This window comes from Vanessa cardui, chromosome 13, assembly GCF_905220365.1.
Source record: "Vanessa cardui chromosome 13, ilVanCard2.1, whole genome shotgun sequence".
Taxonomy (NCBI): domain Eukaryota; kingdom Metazoa; phylum Arthropoda; class Insecta; order Lepidoptera; family Nymphalidae; genus Vanessa; species Vanessa cardui.
The window spans coordinates 13,639,062-13,660,373 of record NC_061135.1 but is presented as its reverse complement, the minus strand read 5'-3'; the positions used below and the strand labels follow the sequence as shown (position 1 = coordinate 13,660,373).

General features: G+C 34.0%; 5 protein-coding genes across 7 annotated transcripts; 3 read left to right on the top strand and 2 right to left on the bottom strand.

The window, feature by feature from the left end:
• The first annotated feature begins 518 nt into the window (after window positions 1–518).
• On the top strand, window positions 519–1,080 carry LOC124534634 (UPF0729 protein AAEL015238). The gene has a single exon (XM_047110578.1). The coding sequence runs from the start codon at window positions 714–716 to the stop codon at window positions 975–977; it is 264 nt and encodes an 87-aa protein (XP_046966534.1). The 5' UTR covers window positions 519–713; the 3' UTR covers window positions 978–1,080.
• A 434-nt stretch (window positions 1,081–1,514) lies between these two features.
• On the bottom strand, window positions 1,515–5,967 carry LOC124534633 (46 kDa FK506-binding nuclear protein). Its single transcript, XM_047110576.1, has 8 exons — window positions 5,721–5,967; window positions 5,196–5,423; window positions 4,906–5,075; window positions 4,359–4,519; window positions 3,450–3,654; window positions 3,029–3,199; window positions 2,626–2,798; window positions 1,515–2,461 (listed from the first exon to the last, which is right to left on the bottom strand). The coding sequence occupies exons 1-8, from the start codon at window positions 5,728–5,730 to the stop codon at window positions 2,380–2,382; spliced, it is 1,200 nt and encodes a 399-aa protein (XP_046966532.1). The 5' UTR covers window positions 5,731–5,967; the 3' UTR covers window positions 1,515–2,379.
• Window positions 5,968–6,429: 462 nt separating this feature from the next.
• Window positions 6,430–7,544, top strand: LOC124534870 (40S ribosomal protein S17). The gene is made up of 3 exons (XM_047110913.1): window positions 6,430–6,576; window positions 6,717–6,868; window positions 7,277–7,544. The coding sequence occupies exons 1-3, from the start codon at window positions 6,574–6,576 to the stop codon at window positions 7,521–7,523; spliced, it is 402 nt and encodes a 133-aa protein (XP_046966869.1). The 5' UTR covers window positions 6,430–6,573; the 3' UTR covers window positions 7,524–7,544.
• A 1,079-nt stretch (window positions 7,545–8,623) lies between these two features.
• LOC124534655 (ubiquitin carboxyl-terminal hydrolase 3-like) lies at window positions 8,624–17,199 on the top strand. 3 transcript variants are annotated; one of them, XM_047110618.1, is made up of 10 exons: window positions 8,624–8,890; window positions 9,594–9,738; window positions 10,005–10,323; window positions 11,093–11,446; window positions 11,698–11,846; window positions 12,504–12,594; window positions 13,428–13,559; window positions 13,730–13,872; window positions 14,205–14,351; window positions 15,040–17,199. In XM_047110618.1, exons 1-10 carry the CDS (start codon window positions 8,800–8,802, stop codon window positions 15,200–15,202), a joined length of 1,734 nt encoding a protein of 577 aa, XP_046966574.1. In that variant the 5' UTR covers window positions 8,624–8,799; the 3' UTR covers window positions 15,203–17,199. The 3 variants fall into 3 exon arrangements, with proteins under 3 accessions (XP_046966574.1, XP_046966576.1, XP_046966575.1); XM_047110620.1 differs by lacking the exon at window positions 8,624–8,890 and adding an exon at window positions 9,037–9,132; XM_047110619.1 differs by lacking the exon at window positions 8,624–8,890 and adding an exon at window positions 9,044–9,146.
• A 29-nt stretch (window positions 17,200–17,228) lies between these two features.
• LOC124534963 (putative uncharacterized protein DDB_G0282133) lies at window positions 17,229–19,203 on the bottom strand. The gene is made up of 2 exons (XM_047110998.1): window positions 19,033–19,203; window positions 17,229–18,655 (listed from the first exon to the last, which is right to left on the bottom strand). Exons 1-2 carry the CDS (start codon window positions 19,091–19,093, stop codon window positions 17,229–17,231), a joined length of 1,488 nt encoding a protein of 495 aa, XP_046966954.1. The 5' UTR covers window positions 19,094–19,203.
• Between the last annotated feature and the right edge of the window lie 2,109 nt (window positions 19,204–21,312).

Here is a 21,312-nt window from a genome sequence, read left to right as displayed (position 1 = left end):
TAAATGCAAACACATAAGACCATTAATCCTAGTCCTAAAGAGAGGCTTGAGTAGCAATAACAAAAACAAATTAAAAATTCGCAGCCAAGAACTTTTTTATGATAATAACATTGTGCATATAAATTCTAAGTTGTGTAGTACTTGTTCACAAATAAGTGCTCAAAAACAACCTTCGGCTATGTGTTCTATTTTTAGAATTTATTTTAAATAAGAAATATTTTTAGAGCAGCTGAGGATCTTCATAACACTTCGAAATATCACATGTCTACACTCTACATGTAACTATTTCCTATTAGAACATTGTCTAATGGGAATATTTTAATGTCTAAGAACAATTTTCAACAATGACAAATAGCGTAATAAATAAACGCCTTAAAAAAAAACAATAAAAAGTACTTTTAGTAATTGAATTGTGACCCACTATATCGACCAAACGTAGACAGACCCAACGTGTACTCGTAGCTTTAGAAATTAGTTTTGACGGCAAAGATACGTATTCATTGTTGCTGTCAGACAATTGACATTGACTCGTTAGCAATACTGAAAACCTAAAGTCCGTCAAAGTCAGCTGAATCAAGATCAAACTTCATTTATGTTATTGATGTAAATTATTATACCTTTGTTAGTTTTGAAATTCTAGCACATTCCATAATTAAATTGGATGAAAGTCTGAGGCATTCCATTGTGAAATATAGTAAAAACGAAAAAACAAGATGGTGTGCGTCCCATGTTTTATCATCCCAGTTCTGTTGTTTTTATGGCACAAATTCATTCAACCATATGTACTACGTTTTTGGAACCCGTGGGGTGTTAAAGACGCGGACGGCAATGTGAAGACGGAATTTCCTTTTAAATGTGAAGGTGGGGTCTGTGCTTTTAGTCGAAAACAAGCTGACAAAAACGACACTGAAGAAATAATGCAGAAAGATGCTGGGGAAATGCCACAAAAGATAGACGGAAGATTAAAATCAGAATAAACAAGATATCTTGTTTATAGTCGAGTTATTTATTTCATAACCTCATGTGCTGTGCGATCTCTACGCAAAACTAGTATTTTCTAATAAATCCAATTATACCAAATGCACTTTTATTTACTAAACAATATATATTTATAGATTTAATTCTAATTTGTTAATATGTAAATGACCAAAAACCTTGTATGAGATTGCAGTATTTTACTATGGAAAAGATAAATGTTTGATTAAATAAAGGCAATATAAAATTCCTATTAAATCTCAAGGACAAAACAAGAGAAGTCTAGTAATATATGTATGGTTGCTAGTATTACATATTTCATATACAATAAGTTATGTTCAATTGCGTATATATAATCCAACAAGGTAATTTTAATTGATGGTTACTGAATTTTTAGGAGGTATATCATCAGAGTCTACTTGCTGTACCAGACTTACAGATGTTAGCATTAACTTTGTGTGAGTAGTTTATTTAAATGTGTGTTATATGTGTAGTTGTCATTCAACATAAATAAGCAGGTTAGTACAAATAAAACAACATTTAATGGAATATTTACTCTATTTTACATAACCAAGGCTATTGAAAATTTAAATAACAAATGTTTGAGATGGGTCAAAATTTAGTAGCAGTCATTATGTGAAATAAAATTTGCTTACAGGATACAAACAATATTTTTAGTCTAGCGACTATTAGGCATTCCCTTAAAATAAAATAAGCACATTATTAATTATTACAAATGATAAAAAAAGGCTGCCACGGGCTTCAAATGCCCTTGCTACTGTGCAATTTAAAATAAGTATACTTTAAAGGAGATATTGATTAGTATGTGAAGTTCTTCAAAGATAACTAAACTAGCTCATTTTAAATGATTATTTAAGACATATTTTCACTAGATATCCACTTCACATTATCACCATTGGCGCCAAAGATTACTTTTAAACTTGCTTGAATTAATTAATGCTGAACTTATTATACTGGAACTATGAATAATACTTAAGTATATTACATATTTATGGAATATAAGTTTATTGAAGTTATAAAGTTTGTTTAAAATTGGTAAGACCTAGTTGATCAGATTTATTAAAATTGGCATCCAACCAGATTTCATCATTATACAGTTGATGATTTCTAATTCTTAAAATCTAAATAACCTGTTCATTCTTAGTGTCTAAAATTATCAACTTACATAGTAAATAACTAATATGGAGCATCCACAAAAACAATGTAACTTCGGTAATTTAGAAATGTCAATTAAAAAAATAAAACTTTATTTTTGACAATGCTCCATATTATTATAATAGTAGAAATGCTGAAAGCATTTACACGATAAATGGCATTCAATCAATGACAATCAAATTAACTGAAACAATTAATATGTCCATAAACTATGATGATAACTAGCACTTATTTAACATTCTTCAACTCTACTTCGAATACTAAGCTTGAGTTTGGAGGAATAACTGGTGGTGATCCCTTAGCACCATACCTGAAAAATGAATATATATTTATAAAAAAGAGTAATAAATATACATATATTGTTACCAGTGGATAGTGGAATACCTACAACAAAAAGTTCATAATACTTCTTTTTTATTTAAATTTGTACGTAGGTAATTTTAGGTCGCACACATAAAATTATAGAGTACTTACGCCATTGCTGGTGGACAAACAATCTTCCTCTTTCCTCCGACTTTCATGCCAGCTACACCAACATCCCATCCAGAAATAACTTCCTTAGCACCAAGTTTGAACTTGAAACCAGGTCCTTTCTGGCAGTTGTCGAACATCTTGTTGTTTTGCTTCAGGCGACCCTCGTAATACACCTGTGGTAATATTAATTACATTGTATAAGCTCAACAATTAATTACAAACAGAGAATCTTAATTGCAACTTACAATAAAATTTGTTAAAATAACTGAGACTGACAAAAAAATAAAGTGAACCTATAATAAATCTATTATTTGGTGGAAACAAATATCTATAAACAAGATATTATTAAAATTTGATTTAAATCAATAAATTTTATTTAAATAAATAAACACAATCATCTTACCATGACAACTTTGCCAGGTTTTGCGACTGCTCCAGTGCCCACTTTCAAGTCTTCAATAAAGACTCCGCCGCTGAGTGATTTCTTTTCTTTTTTGTCACCTTCTTGAGCATCCTTTTTGGCTTCTGGTTTCTTCTTCTCTGCCTTTTGTGGCTGCTCAGCAGGCTTCTCTTTCTATATGATAAAAGTTTAAGTTCAAAATATCTTGCACAACCACTAAGGTAGCATTATGGTACCTGACCGACTGACTGACTGACTGACTGACTGACTGATAACAATCACAATTTGACATGGGCTGAATCTACTTTACTCTGCTAGTAAGTACACAGCGAAAAAACAAATTATATTTAAAACTAATTATATACTCGTTTTATACATAACATAATTAACATAATTGTGATTTGTCAATAAGTGGTAAATATACCTTGGTTTTCTCAACTCCATTTACTTGAGGTTCTTTCTGCTTCTGCATTTTCTTCTTCAGACGACGTTTCTGTGACTTGGTGAGCTTAGACACGTCAACGGTGCTGTCATCCTTGCTGGTATCGAGAGTTGTGTCTGCTTTCTCAGAGGATTCATCTTCATTTTCGTCATCATCATCTTCCTCTTCCTCATCAGACTCTTCATCACTAAACATAAAACAACATTTTTATACAGGTAATTATATCATTAGTATTATTGCAGAAAATACTATAAACAATATACTAATGGGGACTGGTAAAAACTTAGCATTGATATAGTTATGAATGTCCAAATATAGAATATACCATAGACATAAATAGATCGTCGTCGTCTATTTATATCTATGGTAGTAGTAATAGTACTATTTACAAGGGACTACATGCCAGTGTAATAACAATTATGACACATCACATCACACATATCACAATTTATCAGATGAACCATGAGTAAGTTAGCCTTCCTACTCAATCAACAAACTTATTCTTTTTTTTTATGGAATAGTTATCGACCTATTCCATAAAAATCTGATGGTAAATGGTCACCTCCCCCCATCGAGCTTGGCACTGTAGGAAATATTCATCATTTCTCACCTCATATATATATCACCAACGTTGGAAACAAAGATATTATGTCCCTTGGTCTTATCGTTACTCTGAATTACATTGCATGCTGCAATACAACAATACTAGGTTATTTAAAATCGGCATTGCACCAAGTATTGCTGTTTGAACAGACAGACAGAACAATATATCATGAGTGGGTGTTACATACTGAAACGAGCTTACATTTAGTTCCATCCAAATCTTCCACGAGTTCTACAAAACAGTTACATATTTTTAAAAATTATTATGAAATATATTTTTATCCTTACCTGTCAGTTGCTTCGGTGGATGTATTCACTTTGAATGACTCATCATTGTCATCGGTATCAATGTCCTCCCCATCGAGGAACTTTTGTAGTTGATCTTCACCATCTTCATCCTCGTCAGAGCTCTCGGCAGCAGCAGCTTTCTTGCCTGCTTTTTTGTCTTGCTGTTAAAGAAAATACTATTATAGTCTACATAAAATAAGGAGGTGAGGTGGAAAAAAATGTAACGTTCACTCTTCTGCGTGGCACTCACATATCTCTTTTAAAACCAAAAAGATATGTTTGAGAATTAATAAGCAAGTGAAATTTTTGTATGTTAAATAAAGATATATTGACTCATTGGGTTGGTTATATAGCATAAAATATAAAAAAATATTTAATATTTATACTAGCTCAAATAAGTAACAATTGCAAAGTATGTAGCATACAAATAAAATACTTTATTTATATTATTTATAAAAGACGCCAAATTAACTTAGACTAAGGTCGCCAGCAAATAGTGCTTTCGCAGTTATTCAGGATTCATATTTCAAACAAACTTATGTCACACCTTGGCTTTCTTGTTAGCAGTTCCTTCATTGCTATTCTCCAGTTTCCTCTTGTTCTTGGCGGGAACCAGAGCTGGTGCCTCCTCTTCTTCTTCTTCTTCCTCTTCCTCGTCTGAAGGTTCCTCCTCAAATTCAGGATCCAGGTAACCGGTCAAGTGAACATTGCATTTACCTACAATTGAAAGAAGTATTTAAAAATTGAGGTTATTAACCAAATTTTGTGTTTTAACGATATTAACATAAGTGTAGTCCTACTAAAATATATTAAAATAAGATTATTATAAGAACTTACCATTTGTCAAGAATGAAATAGAATCTCCAGCCTTAAAGTACAGGTCGAGTGGTACTTGAATGGTCTTGTTCTTCTGTAATGTGCACACGAGGAAGTTTTTACCATCCACCACAATCATCACCTGGCAGGGATCATTGTCGCCGGTGGAAATGTCCATAGCAGCTTGCGATATGTGAAACGGCTTCTCCACAACTTGGGAGTACCGCTTATTCGGTTCCATTATTAATCCTAAACATAATAAATTCCTCTTTATTACCACAACCCATTTCAGATTTAAAGTTATAATCAGAGGAAGTTAAGTTTAATATGATATATGAAACACATTCAACATGTGTTGACGGCATTTTGAGTCCCACACGTTGCGAGGTGGTACTACAACGATATAACGAATCCCAACCGAAATTGGTGTATAAAATGATACCGTTCTTCTGAAATGTCTATTTAACATTACGTTTAATAAGTTTTAGTAACAACATTTGTTTAAATTAACAAACACGTGGTGGTATATGGTTACCGGTTACTTACCCCAAAACATCTTGAAATTTTAATATATGTATGAAAAAGAAGAAAATATATAATAACAATCAAGGTAAATACTAAAACAAGGTAATTTAACCGAAAATAATGGATTATCGATCCAACTACTATAGCGCGGCAAATTTACACTACCGCGTCGGAACTCGGATTCTTCGTCAAATCCACACCACCATAAAATTAAAATTAAAGATAATGAACGACAAATTGATGACAGCGCCACTAACTCGGGATTCGGAAGTTCGATATTTTCATAGACAATAAAAATATTTAAATGGAATAAATAGGTATGTATATTGGTAAACTGTATGTATTTTTATATTTTTTTTAGAATTTGAAGATATTTTCTGTCTCTTCGATATAAATTTTGTATACAAAATTGTAAAATTGGCCAATTATAACAAAGATTCTTAATACTTCACTTCTTCTTAAATTAAAGGCTTCATTTACCAATGAAGACGATAAAATATGAATAGAAAATAAAGAAGTATCTTTAATTTATTATTTGATAATACAATTTATCGGCTCTTAGTAATACTGTAATGCGGTAAAATAACAATCGAAATTCAAAATAAGGAAAAAAATGAAATAATACAATTGAATAATATGTAAAGGGTTTATTATATCAATAAAAATAAAATAAATTAAAATAGCAATTTATAGTTTAGATTACTGTTATAATTATATATACCAGTATCGGATTGATTTTCCCACTGCACTTGCATCGGTATTTGTATAATATAGATTTTGTATCTGTACAAATCCTATAAACAATTTATAATCTGTACACTACAAAGTTTTTCTTTTCTGTTAACTGTCAAACGGCGGATACATAGTTTTCACAATGGTAAGAATAATTTTATTTCTAAAATCGGTTTATATCTAAAGAATCATGGTACTGTATTATTATTCACCCACAAAATTTACGTATAATATTGAATTGTACCCGCAAACAGTTATATTTACAGTATTGTTTTTATCTTCCAGGGTCGTGTTAGAACTAAGACCGTAAAAAAAGCAGCAAAAATCATCATCGAGAAGTACTATACAAGATTAACTCTTGATTTTGATACCAACAAGAGAATATGTGAGGAAATTGCTATTATTCCCACCAAGCCTCTCCGTAACAAAATCGCTGGGTAAGTAATTTTAACTTTTCAGGTTATGTGTGACAATTTTAATAACTTTTATTAATGTTTATATTAAAACTAAAGTCCTATATTTATAATCGTAAAACTAAAATTAATGATCATTTTAATTATAAATATATAACTCATACTTGTTGTTATTACTGAAATTTAATTGCATTTGCACAAATTAAAACAATTGTGTTTACAATTTGTTTTGTATCATTTGAGGGAGATAATTTTTAGATATTTAGATATTTAAAAGTAATTATGACATCTATGACAAAAGTGAAAGTATGTGTCATTTAAAACACTAAATTTTTTTCTTAATATTTAATTCATTTTAAATTTGTTGTTGCAATCTTTAATATTTATATTAAGCCTTATAAGACAAATCTTAAGTGAATAATTTATTTTTAGGTTTGCTACCCATTTAATGAGACGTCTCAGACATTCCCAAGTCCGTGGTATCTCAATCAAACTGCAGGAGGAGGAACGTGAAAGACGTGACAACTATGTTCCAGAAGTGTCTGCTTTGGAACATGACATCATTGAGGTGGACCCTGACACTAAGGACATGTTGAAAATGCTTGACTTCAACAACATCAATGGTCTCCAACTCACCCAGCCTGCAACGCAGGGTGGTTACAGTGGCAGACGTAATTAAGGATAATAAATTTTAAACCTATCTGGAATTGTTTTATTTGCAGCTTTGAATAAGATACATATAATTGTAGAAAAACAATAAAAAAATGCCGTCCAATATATTTAATTATAATTGAGATATTTTCTTTAATCATTGGTTTGATTATTTTATTTGAGCTTTAGTCAAATCTGTGAGAATGAACTAAATTATAATGTACATACTAGTGACTTCATGAATTTAAGTGAATAAGCTTTAAAATAAAGTATGATCTTGAATACAATTGTTTAAAGTAAGTTTTTATGAGATTAAGGCTTATGAGGAACAAGCTTAAAAAAGTACCAAATATAGATAGAAATGTTTTTGTGAATTTTGCTATTCTTATAAGAAGGCTGGCTAACTCAGCAGATAGATACATTATGTTGACTAACAGATTCCCTATAGTCCTTCGCCCAAAATCCGACACGATAGGAGAGTTAAGGGCGTAGGACAAATGATTTTAACTTAATAGTAAAACTACAACTATTACTTCACGGAGCATGGGTGTTCAAACTTCCAAAATTAACTCCAGACTATAACTAAAATATTATCGTTACTGAACAATTTTTGTCAGCCCAACCTGGGTTTTAACCCCGAACTTCAGGTTTTGCGGCTTTATGAACTTGCTACTAAAGCAACGAGGCAGTCAAATGTTAAAGGTTATTGACCTAGAATGTAATAAAAAATTACAAGTGAAATAGGGTATTTTTTGTCAATTTTTTATATTATGGGTAAATATATTGAAATCCATTATAGATTTGATAATTCGGATGTTTGTTATTCAATCACGTAAAAACGGCTGGACGGATTAGGATGATATTCGAAATAAATATGGATTTATGTTCCGTGGCCCATCCCATACTTATGTCCGAAAAGAGACACTTCACCCACGGATGAAGCCACGTCTGTAAGCTAGTTAAAATACTATCGTTTTCATAAAAATAGTAAGTGTATTTTAACTGTAACAGTAAAAATATATTTAATACGAAAAGAAGAAAATACACGAAAATTAAAACGTGAAATATTTCAATCGGTGCGCGTATCCGAACGTAGCGATTGTTGTTTGCGGTGTTTCGTTTGCTTGATGTTTTCTTGCTCATTCGCTCCTACTCTATGTGTGAAATGGATAAATTGCTCTCGTTCGCGTTCGGGAGTACCATTTTGTGAATCCTATTTTATGTGCAAAAGGACTTACTTGGATTTCTATGAATTAAAGAACTTATTTTATTGAGTTATTTTTATATTCTAATTATTATGAATAATGGAATGTACCCATTTATTAGATAACGTTAACTTGGATAGCGATCTTTTCGGTGAGGAGACTGTGATCACAAAGGACTTTAATTGTTCAGGTAAAATGCGCATTTATTTTAATAAAATATTGTATTTGCCGGTTAAAATTAGCTCTTGTAAAAATACGCTACATCAAATCCATAACGGGAGGTTAGTTTGAAAAATCAATACAGCGAGCTAAAATAATCAGCTGTTCATAAGGCGCGGAGCGGGAGGGGGCGCGGCATGGGTGACCGTGAAGATGTGATTGCGATGCGTTAAATAATCTAATACAATGCGTTTCCTACCAATACGATTTAAGGTCTGAGCTTTATGGTTCGTAATATGGCCCGTTATGTAGTACTAATAATTTTTTTTTCATCTCACGTAACTTTTCGTATTTATTATTCGGTAGTCGACGCTACTAACCCCCTATTATACATTTGCAACGGAACATAATGACTCACGAAGCAAAACATTAACATTAAAGCTGGCATAGATTTAGTTTTGCGTAGTTGAACTAATCTCTGACATCATCAGCGATTTGCTTTCATATAGTTCTATTAAATCTGATCCTCCAGATGCATTTGTTTACTTTAGCAATACTAAATGTTAGTATTTGTAACGACTACCACACAGGAACCCAATTAGTAACATAAAACCACCTTGGATTTTATTACATACATTTGATTAAGTTAATTAGTAATTTTATCAATCACAAATCTTGAATACGATTGCCATTGTGATTTAAAATCATGTCTATGTTTTTCTTTTTTAATACAGAATGTGCGATCAAGGAGCAGAACTGGCTATGTTTGCAATGTGGTGTTGTCAACTGTGGCCGGTATGCCAACGGACATGCAAAACATCATGCAGAGTCACTTGACCATCAACTATGTATGAGCTGCGATGTGTACTCGGTTTACTGGTGAGATATAAATTCTTATTTGACTTAGTGAAAGAACTCAATAACATAAAACTGCTAGAAATATTCATAACACAGATAATATATCAACTTATTTGTCTATTATTTATATGTATAAATAATTTATTTATATATGTAATTATGGTCCTTAGAGTATATTGTTTTCTCAGTAAACCAAAGTTGTTTCCATTACAGTTTAGTGTTATATTTGTTAATATTTTGTTTTTCATATATGCATCATAATAGTGTAAATTTATTTCTCTTTCCAGTTACAAATGTGATGACTATGTTTCAAACGATGTAGATCTTCAAACTATAGACAAAATAAGGCAAAGTATTATGCATGTTAGGAATAATGAAGACGCTGAACCAAATAGCAACATAGAACAAATTGAAGATGTCAAAGACAATCAGAGGCCCAACAGTCCTGTATCGAATGAATTGGATTCAAGCGATAAGATTGGATTGTCCCCGAGTATCATTGAAGAAACCAGCATTGAAGTGACGCCGACTAGCTCATGTGATGTTCCAAGTTCAGAACCGAGTGTCTCCGATATGACAGAAAATAAAACATCAAAAACTGCAAAGGTATCAATATCAAAATTGTTTTATTGCTCTATATATTTTAAAAGTGATTAGCATTATCTAATATTATGATAATGATCTAGATTATTCATCATATATATATTTTTTCTGTGTTTATACAATGACATGACATTTTGAGCCTGATAATTGCTTACTACTTATTGAAGCATTTCCCCGCTAGTATAGGGGCCCCATATAAATAGTATAGCATAAAATTGATATAAACCAATTTGGTTTTTCTTTTGAAACATTCTCAACAGCTTGGAAGTTAGATGCACACAGTGCACCTGTGTTTGTAGACACACTTGTGCACTATATATGTAATATATTCTGTGTAGACAGGAGAGTTTGTGTTATTTATTACAACAAACAAACAACAACAGCCTGTAAATTCCCACTGCTGGGCTAAAGACCTCCTCCCTTTGAGGAGAAGGTTTGGAACATATTCCACTATGCTGTTCCAATGCGAATGGAAGAATTTCTATGAAATTTGTCACATGCAGGTTTCCTCACGATGTTTTCCTTCACCGCTGAGCACGAGATGAATTTAAAAGACAAATTAAGCACATGTATCAGCGGTGCTTGCCTGGGTTTGAACCCGCAATCATCGGTTAAGACGCACGCGTTCTAACCACTGGGCCATCTCGACTCATTACTCGACATAATCGACTTATTTATAAACTTACACTTTAAACCTGTCTGTGGTGATAGACCAATGTCAGTGAGATAGTTTTAGTTTTAGATGTTTGAAATAATTGATTGTTTATTTTAGAATGCGGAAGAACCAGTGCGTAGCTTGCGACCACGTTCACGGAAACGATCTCATTCCGAAGACAGTAGCTCAGCAGAGAATACAAGTCAACCTTCAAGGAGCAAAGAGAAGAAATCATCTCCTTGTAATGGAAAGAGTCAGAGAGAGAAGAAGATAGTAGGTTTAAAAAATTTAGGCAACACATGTTTTATGAATGCGGTGCTGCAGAGTCTTAATAATATACAGGAATTTAGTTGTTACTTCAGTCAGCTGCCATCGTTGGAAATGAAATCGAATGGACGTAAAGTGTACCATTCGAGGAGTTACACCCGTCAAGAGATGCATGACGTTGTGATGGCAGAGGAGCTCAGGAAGGTAAGAGTGAGCACTGTAAACTGCTTCATAAAGAGAGAAATATGAGAAACTTAATTCAAGATTCAGGAGGTCCAAATCTTAAAACTTCAGTTTTTTATTCTTCATAATAAATCTCCTACTGAGTCAGTACTGACAATTAAGATTATATTGTAAGAAAATCTGCATGTTTCTCTCAAAATTTTGCCACAATATGCCATCAATTTGCTTTATAATGCAATAAAGTATTTAAACGGGTATGTTCATGACCACAGGTACTTATAAACCTGAACACGGGCGGATGCGGGTCGAAGGGCGCTATATCTCCGGAGTGCCTGTTCCTGGTCATCTGGAAGGTGGTACCACGGTTTCGCGGCTACCAGCAACAAGACGCGCACGAATTTTTGCGGTATATGTTGGATAGGTGAGTCGATTAAATACCTTTTTTTTGTTATTTATTAAATTATTTTTTCCTTAATCAAATAGTGACGATCAGTGTAAAAAATTAATAATAATCTGAATTGAAGTTTCTACTGATAATATCTTTGTTATGAATGGTGATAATATTGTTGTTTTATACAACAATGTATAATTACGTTAGTTCCCTTTTGGGCTAGATGGTATTATGTAATATTGGTGGATGAGCAAATGGACTGCCTGATGGTGAGCGGTCACCAGTGCTGTTCAGAGTCGGATTTAAAGGTCTGCAGGCCCCCGGGCCACAAAGTAGTGGGGGCCCTAGACAAACAGAAGCGTGAACAACCTAATAATTATATTATCATGAATTAATTACTTTTTTATTTCAATCAGAATTGAAATATTTATTAAATACTATGATTTATTTACTTGTATCGTTAACTTTTAAAATATAAAATAATAACATTATCATAATTTGACTATATCTCGGTATTTGTTAACTTGCTGAAAACTGTGGCCCCCAGTGATGTCGAGGCCCCAGGGCAGTTGACCCGGTTGCCCTCCCCTAAATACGGCACAGGTGCCGTTAAGTATTCTCCTGCGCCCGCAGTCACTGGCTCACCCCCCCCCAAAGGATCCCACTAACAGCACCCCCTGTCCACAGATTGCACACGGAGCTGCAGCAGCTGCTGCCGGGAGAGCGGCCCGCCGCCTCCATCGTCACGGCCGTGTTCGGCGGCACGCTGCAGAGCGAGGTGCGTGCCCAACTGCATCACTATGACTCGTCCTCTAAGGACCTTTAAACTTATTGTATAGGGACACTAGTGTGTCAAATGTTAAAATGAGCTATATGGAAGGAGCAATATGACTTCATCAGCGAAACTTATCCAGTTGGAATAAATGTACTAGGAGTACTGAGATTATTGATTCAGATAATACCGTGGCCCAACTGTTAGTGTATTGTAGCCAAATATCACGGGTTCAAAGCTAGGCAAGTCTGAATTTTGATGAATTTAATCTGTGTTTCATTTCTTACTCGGCGGTAAAGGGAAGCTCTCTGAAACAATCAAAATCATAACAATTCTATTTATAAATCCTTAGAAAACAAGGACGAGACATTTAGAGGTTCTTAATCCTACGTAAGCTTAGCGTGTAGGTTAGGTTATATGTACCACGTGGTACAGTTAATACTGCATAAGGGCGAATATCATTAATCACATAAACTGCCGACGGCGCGGATGCTATGGCGGCCAATAATGGCATAAGTATGGGAAAGTAATATTTAGCCAGAGAAAAAAAATGTGTCATGTAATTTGAAACGAATTAAACTTGAGTACCAAGGAAGCACTTTTTTATGCCTAAAACTTGACAACCAACCGTTAAAACGATATCCAAAACTAGTATTATTTTGTATTAGTATTTAATACCATATTTGCTGAGAAATTAATGCGGCAAAGCTAAATTCGCCATAATCCACGTTTCAAGTGCTGATACATGGCCCTTATAAATCAGAAGGATATAAAGTAAACAAGTAAGCTTATCAGTAATGAAATAAGTTGAATATAGCTATCGGTTTATTTATTTTCAGGTCCGCTGTCTGGCTTGTGGGACAGAGAGTAAGAAATTTGACCCATTCCTAGACCTGTCTCTGGAGTTGCCCGAGTCAGGTAGACACGAGACTCCCGTGGCACTTACTGACTGTCTTTCAAGCTTTGTTCAGGTATATTTTATTTGTTATTTTTTATCTTTCTATTAAAAATAATATATTTTTATAAAAACTATGGCTTTTGAAATAACACAAAATATATAGTAATAATAATCATAAAAATTGAATTTGTTACTTCTTAAGTAATTTTATAAATTGGTTGTAAAATATCTTATCTATTTCAGGTTGAAGAGTTAGCCGATACAGAGCGTTACTTCTGCAGTAGTTGTAAATGTAAACAGAAATCAACCAAGCAGTTTTGGATACGGAGATTACCCAATGTTCTATGTTTACACCTTAAGAGATTCCGGTGGCACAATTACTTTAGGCAAGTTTCACTGACCTCTGAGTAAAGATAACAAAATTGCTCAATTAATATTGTCCATCACACCCTATTAAAATTATAATTTCTATAGCAATGGATACACATATATATTATACGTCAGTGATGACGTCATTATCGAATTTAGCCATTGCGGCCATTTTATATGGAGATTAGCTATCAGCGTCGAAGATATATTCATACAATGCGCAAACATAGTTACCTAAATTATCATTACTCCTTCTTGCTTTGCCCATTTATATGCTGAACATGTTTACATATAAATTGAAAAGATAAATATTGAAATAAATGAATGAATGAATGAATTCCAATCGTAGGACAAAAGTGGACACGAGCATATCGTTCCCGCTGAGCTCGCTCGACATGTCGCGCTTCGTGCTGGCCAACGTGCCCGACACGCGGCGCTCGGGCCGCGGCAGCTTCCTCTACGACCTGGCCGCCGTCATCGTGCACCACGGCTCCGGGTACCACCACACCACTACCTAACACCCACTCACATGCTCTCACCATACTTACATTTAATTAAGCGCGTCCATAAAACATAACGCAATAATGCCTGTCAACTATCTATGTGGTTATGGGGTATTGACGTCCTACCTTAATTATACCCAAGGAGCATATTTCTTGCGATTTCATAATACCACGCTGATGATAAATTTATACAGAACAAATGAGGACAAGCGATTGTTTTTGATATATTAAAGAAGATTCACAAGTTTACTTATAATATAATGATATGATTTGAATATAATTTATAACATATTATAGCACTCAGGAATAATGTAGCTTTCTACCAGTGAGACAAAAATTTAAATTCGGATACCATAGCTCAATTATACAAAAAAAAAAAAACAGTTTGTCCTCTAGTGTTGTCTTAAATTTTCGCGATTATTACACATTTGAATAAAACTTATTATATAATATAATAAAAGTTATACCGGATTTGAATCGCGTATATTAATTATTTTTGGCATCCCGACGTTTCGAGCACTTTACAGCGTTCGTGGTCACGGGTAGACTACCCGATGTCTCCCCGTGATGCCAAAAATAATTAATATACGCGATTCAAATCCGGTATAACTAGTTTTATTCAAATTTGTCCTCTTCTTCCTCCTCTTTTGGTGTCGTACTGACATGCGTGTGTCATTGCAGCGCCGGCTCGGGGCACTACACGGCGTTCGCCATCAACGAGGAGCAGTGGTTCCACTTCAACGACCAGACGGTGCGCGCGACGGACGCCAGCGCCGTGGCGGCGTGCAAGCCCTACATCCTGTTCTACATCCGCCGCGAGTTCGCGCTGCCCTCCGCCTCGTGACCGCCCGCCGCGCCCTAACGCGCCCTACCGCGCCCTAACGCGCCCTACCGCGCCCTACCGCGCCCTACCGCGCCCCAACGCGCCCCAACGCGCCTACCTGGGTTTCCTGATTACGTTGGCATTTCTAACGGAGCGGTGCTCACGTCGGCTAAACTTCCAATTGGAAAACCGTTCGAAACATAAAACCCTGTGGAACGAAACTTGCGTACCTTTTTCGTTTGTCAACGTACACGAACGCTAATTTCCGTTTGGAATGCACCAGTTCTAACATTCTAATGTAACTTTATAGTGGAAAGAAACGCACGTGGGCTCCTATCTAATGGAATTCCAAATGCATATTCGTAAAATATAAACCAAGTCAGGAAACCTTTCATTCGCAATCCGCCTCAGTGTGATTCGAAACGTGTATCTATAAACGTGTATCGTTTTGTCTCCCGTACAGTAACATTCGTAAGAGGATGGCCGTTGGAAATCTTAAATCTTAATAATCCTGACACAGCCGTTATTCGTCGCTAACGATTATAGAATGGTGTGATTTCGAATTTACGCTCATAGCTATGGCATGTTCAGACTAGTGAAATTACTGTGCAGCTCATACTTTTTAGTCTTCGGCCAGTAAATATGTATTAGACGCATTATTATATATTAAATTCAATCTCGTTTGGCATGATCTTGGCACTCGTATTTATATATTATACTATTCGATTTTTGAATATGAATTAAGAATATTGGAAAAGTTTCGCTTATTAAAAATCATATATTCTGTGACATCTGAAAAGTTCTACTCATATCAATAATTAAAACTCAGGAAATTGGGACTGATCAGTCTTCTTTCGAGTCTTCATCATAAAACGTGACACTGGCAGAATGATTCTCGCCTTGTCATCACAGAAGTGAAAAAAGTAAGGTGAATAGGGATAGAATTCTAGCAAAAAAAAGTTTCCTCACGATGTTTTCTTCGCCATTGAGCATGAGATGAATTTTGAACAAAAAATAATCACAGATAACTAAGCTGATCTGAATTTGAACCTGCGATCTTTTAGGATCTACGTTTCCGATTTACTTTATTTACACCCATCTCGGCTCTCTATTAACATAACTATCCTATTATTTATTTTCACGGCTGTTTTTTTTTTACGTAATTTATTTGACATAAAGTCATAATTAATACTGATTATAAGGGCTGGTCTCTTTCCGGTTTTAAAATATTCTTATTAGATGTCATAAATATAATTGACATAATAATAAAATAGTTGTTGATGAATTATAAATATTTAAGCTAATTGAATATACAGAATACATGTAAAGTTAACATTGATCCAATAACAAGGGGAGTGACCTAATTTTCTCGTAATATAACATTTAAATAATGAACTAGATATCTTACGGTGTCATCTATGATGTTCTTGCAGCAGAGCACTGGGCTTAGCCGTGCTAGTTGCATGTCTGACCTGCTTAGCTGTTTCATTAAACAGCACAGATAATATTGATATTATATGACAATCATGCGATACATGCGTGTGCTCGCAGCGATGAAGTTTAGGTAACATCCATGTGACTCAGACTCTGAAAACTGCTCCTCGCTAGTTAAGTTCAGATCGCTTTGTTGACTATATAATGTTATGTTACTTTAAAATAGAGGTCATTCACCTTTACACGTTTGTTCATACTGAGCACTTTACACAATGAATACAGTTCGCTTCATTTATTTGTTCAATTTTTAAATACGAATATTTGTAAAGCATGTCATTTTTACATTCCTAAGAAATATCTGTTTCTTTTTTTTTTTTAAATGTATTCACAGCGTTATACGCAGCGTTTGAAAGCTCGTTAACTATATTGTGATAAGAAAATGTGTGTAAATAGAATGTTTTGATGATTTGTGTCGTGAAGTGGTCTCTTTTGCAAGTACCTAATTGTTTAACAACAGGTTTATTTTAATTACTTCAATTACTGGAAGTTAATAGTGATTGAATTTAATAAATTCGCCAACTTAATTTACTTTGTTTTATTTTATAAAATACCTTTATTTACAGCAAAGTATGAATTTAAGAACACGTTTAAAACATGACTTGTCTTCATCAACATCAGATTCAAAAGAAAGATGTAAAGATGGTATGTTAGAAGCTGTTGGATTAGTTCGACTACGATTAGCTAGTTTTGAAGTAACTTTAACAGATTCATTAGCGTTACTTTCTCCATTCGAAAGGTTCTTGGTGCCTCTACTATCAACTGTACTGTCTATAGTATTTAAATCACAATCATATACGTCTGTTATTTTATCATTGCTGTCACCCGTCCAGTTTCCTTCCAATTTCTCGACAGGATCTGATGTTACTTTTGTACGAGACTTTATTGGAGTATCCAGTTTTATTTCGACCTTTTCTAGTTCAGTTGCATTTAGTTCGTCGTTTACATCTTCGCTTATCGTAATTGTAACATTAGTATTATTTAAGTTTAAATCATTCTCCGTGTTTTCTAGACTTGATATGTGGCTCGCTGTATGCTCATGTACGGTTATCTTAGGTTCGCAATAGACATTTTGCTGGTAGCTTTCTAATTTGTTATCTATTAAGTCAGCTATTTTACTTCTTCTTCTTTCTCTCTGTGATAAAGTGCTTAATTTAGATTTTGTGTTTTTAGGTGTTGCTCGATCACATTTACTCTCGCCTGATCCGTCTTCTAACCAACTGTTCATTGATTTTCGCAAAAAGCTGCTGTAATTTGAACTGGTTTCGGTAATATCTGACAAAGATTGTTTATTCGGTTCTGCTACTTCCGTCAGGGTGGGCAACGGTGACGAAGGTAGGTTTAATTTGGGGATGAAATTGAATATAGGCGTAGGAACTCGACTCCTGTTTTTAGTTAAATCATCGTCATCTGTGGTAGTGGAATTGTTTGAATTGCTTGTGGAACTTGATTGTTCATTGTCGTTTTCTATGGAAATGTTTTTAGAAAACAACCATTTATATTGTTCTTCCTTGCAAATATCACTGCACTCGAAAATTTTATACGAATTGTTACAATTCCATATAACGCCGTCATACAGTGTATCCTCAAACTCAATGACTTCAATATCATCACTTTGCTCAGTATCTAATGATGAATTAGAATTGATATTATTATTAATAATTGTTAAACATTTAATTTTATTGTATAACGATCTTTCGTCTTCGTCATCCATACCACAATGGCTATTAAAAGTTTGATTTAAATATTCATTATCCTCGCTATTACTATTATCAAATATATAATCTCCATGTTCCAAGCGTCTCATTTCTCTTGTATTTATATCATTTTGTACTTTATCATTATTACGATTGTGTGAATTTTGTTGTTCGGATTCAGTTTCATCAGAATGTATTTCGATTATTTGAACGGTTGGTTTCCTTTCATTTGCATTTAATGGCACATGATCTATTAGATTCGGATTACCAATATTACGATTTATAACTAAAAACAAATGTGAACTTATAAACACACTGTTGTTTTCAAGTATATTTAATTATTTAGTGGTACTTTAAGCCGTTGCAGCTCACTACTGGTGAATATATTGTCTAATAACTACGATGTGAAAGATATCAGGTAGCCAATAGCTTTTGGCCAGGCCCACCATAGGGTGGCTCATTTACTTGTCAGTTCAGATTCAAAATAAATTAATTAAGGAGTCATTTACCTATCTATTACAAACAGTACAGGTTTAACAAATAGTTTTGGTTTTGGGTGAAATAATAACTTGTCAGAGAATAAGATCAGATTTGGTAACATAGTGTTCGAACACACTTTATACCTATTTATTTACAATTCAAAATGGATTAAAAAAAACTTACGCTCATATGGATTTATAATGAAACTACTAAATAAGTTATTTGAAGTATACGTTCGTTTCATTTTACATTATAATTGTTACATAAATCACAATATACAATCAAATAAATTAAAATCAACTTTATATTACTTTTGACAGCGAACAAGATTTAAGTAAAGTAATCAGTTTATTTTTAAAATGTTAACGTCAGCGAAACGTCATTCACTATTCAGAAATTAGTCTTGAATTAACCGATTTCTTGTTGAAATTTGCACATATTATAACGTAGATCACAGATAATAGATATTACTATATAATCCTATTTATTTGTTTATTATTATCTGTAATAAATCCTATGATAACAACACTATTGAATGAATGACACAATAAATAACGCTCGTCTTATTTTTTATTCTCGATGGCTGAAGATGGCTGAATTTGTTATGTGATGATGTGAAATTTATCGACATCAAGGACTTGTTGTAGTTTAGTTATCGATGAATGTCCTACTCAAGTATTGTAGCTAATTTCATGAGTTATAAAATTAGCCGCAACACTTCACTGTTAACTTTTTTATTATATACGGATATTTTCGATTTACCTTCCTTCCCAGATTCCTTCCATCCTTCCATTCCCAGATCCCTTCCATCTTTCCATTCCCAGAAACCCTTCAATATGTAACGTACGTACTTTAATGGAGCTGCGAGCTTTTAGGATCCGCACCTGCAGCATTCTACTGACTTTTACTTGCTTTTAAATTATCTCATTTAAAACGGTATCTTAGTAATATGGTTATAATCATTGTGTGTTTTATTAAATATTAACGTAAAAATTAAAATCTTTTCCATGAAAATAGCAGTTAGGTAATTTGTTTGTAATTTGGACAGACTCGACTTAGGTAGGTTATTTTCGGTATATTTTTATTTTTATTTTTATATCAGACCATATGTCCAAATATAACCGGTATCCAGGGAGGGGTGAACTAACTACCTACAGAATTATTGAACCAATAATACATTAACGCTTTATTGTCTATCTGAATTTCTGCAAATTTCTCAACATCTTATCGTTTATAAAGAATTAAAGTAGTAAGTATTCTATAAAGATAGACGACCTACCTTCGTACCTTATGGTAAGTGATCTTCCCTTACATGCCACCACCATTTACCTGTGTTTATTTACAAAATAGTAAAAACATAATAATGATGATGACGTACCTACTTACGAGCTGATTTCAACCACGGCGGGCCGGTTATTCTTAGTTGATTTAGGAGCTACCCTCGCATTACCGTTAATTGAAACGATTGAAAATCAATCAGAAACTTTAGCAACCACGGGAATGTAATTCTCATCGTCAGTCTTTTGCTGTCCACTGTTGAACAAAGGCCTCCCCCGACCGCGCCACGCTGCTCGGTCCTCTGCCTCCCTCATCCAGCCTCCACCGGCGATCCTGCGAATGTCGTCAGACCAGAATTAAAATTCAAATTCGAATGTTATTCTGCCTATTGTTAATTTTGGCTGTTATAGAAAAAAAACTTGAATCTAAAATCGAAGAATATTCGCCCAAGTTGGAGTTGCTTCGAACCTGGGACCTAAATATAACAGCCTTATAAGGTAGCTATAAAATCATTGAGGTAGCCGAAATGCAAATTCCAAGTTGTAATCATTAACTCTCCGTATTCTACTTGAAAATGTAATTTTTAATGGACATACTGGTATAGAGAGAGACAGTTTTTAGTCTTCCATTTATCACTAAAATACCGTTTCAAAAATATTTTCCAACAAAGTGAGCATGAAAGGCCAATTAGGTTGTCGCTAAAAGCCGTGGTGTCGGGTGTAGCTACAGCGAGTAGAATGTTAGCGAAACAAAGTGTAAATGAATTGATTGCGCCAATTCTGACACAAAGGGAGACGAAATTGCATTAAAAGCTCCGCGGCGCGGGCCATTTGGCAAAGCACTTACTCCATTAGACGCGTCCAAATAACGTTACCTAGTGGTAGGAAATATTCCCTTGTGCGAGGCTCACAGTTCACACCTAGTTTTGCAAATTAGGTCGGTAACTTTGTTGTAAGGGTGTATCTATTTTTACTCAACTACGGCGCGACATGAAAGCTGTCCTATCATGTTTATGTTTAATTGATTTATAATAAATATTGGGTTTTGTACTATACCAACTTATATATAATTTGAGCTTAAATTATATAATTAAAATTTGTCTAAAAATATTTTGACAACTGGCTTATTCTCGTATCTCTCCACAGCTGTGTACCACAGCTAATTTCAATTTGGCACTTTCACGAG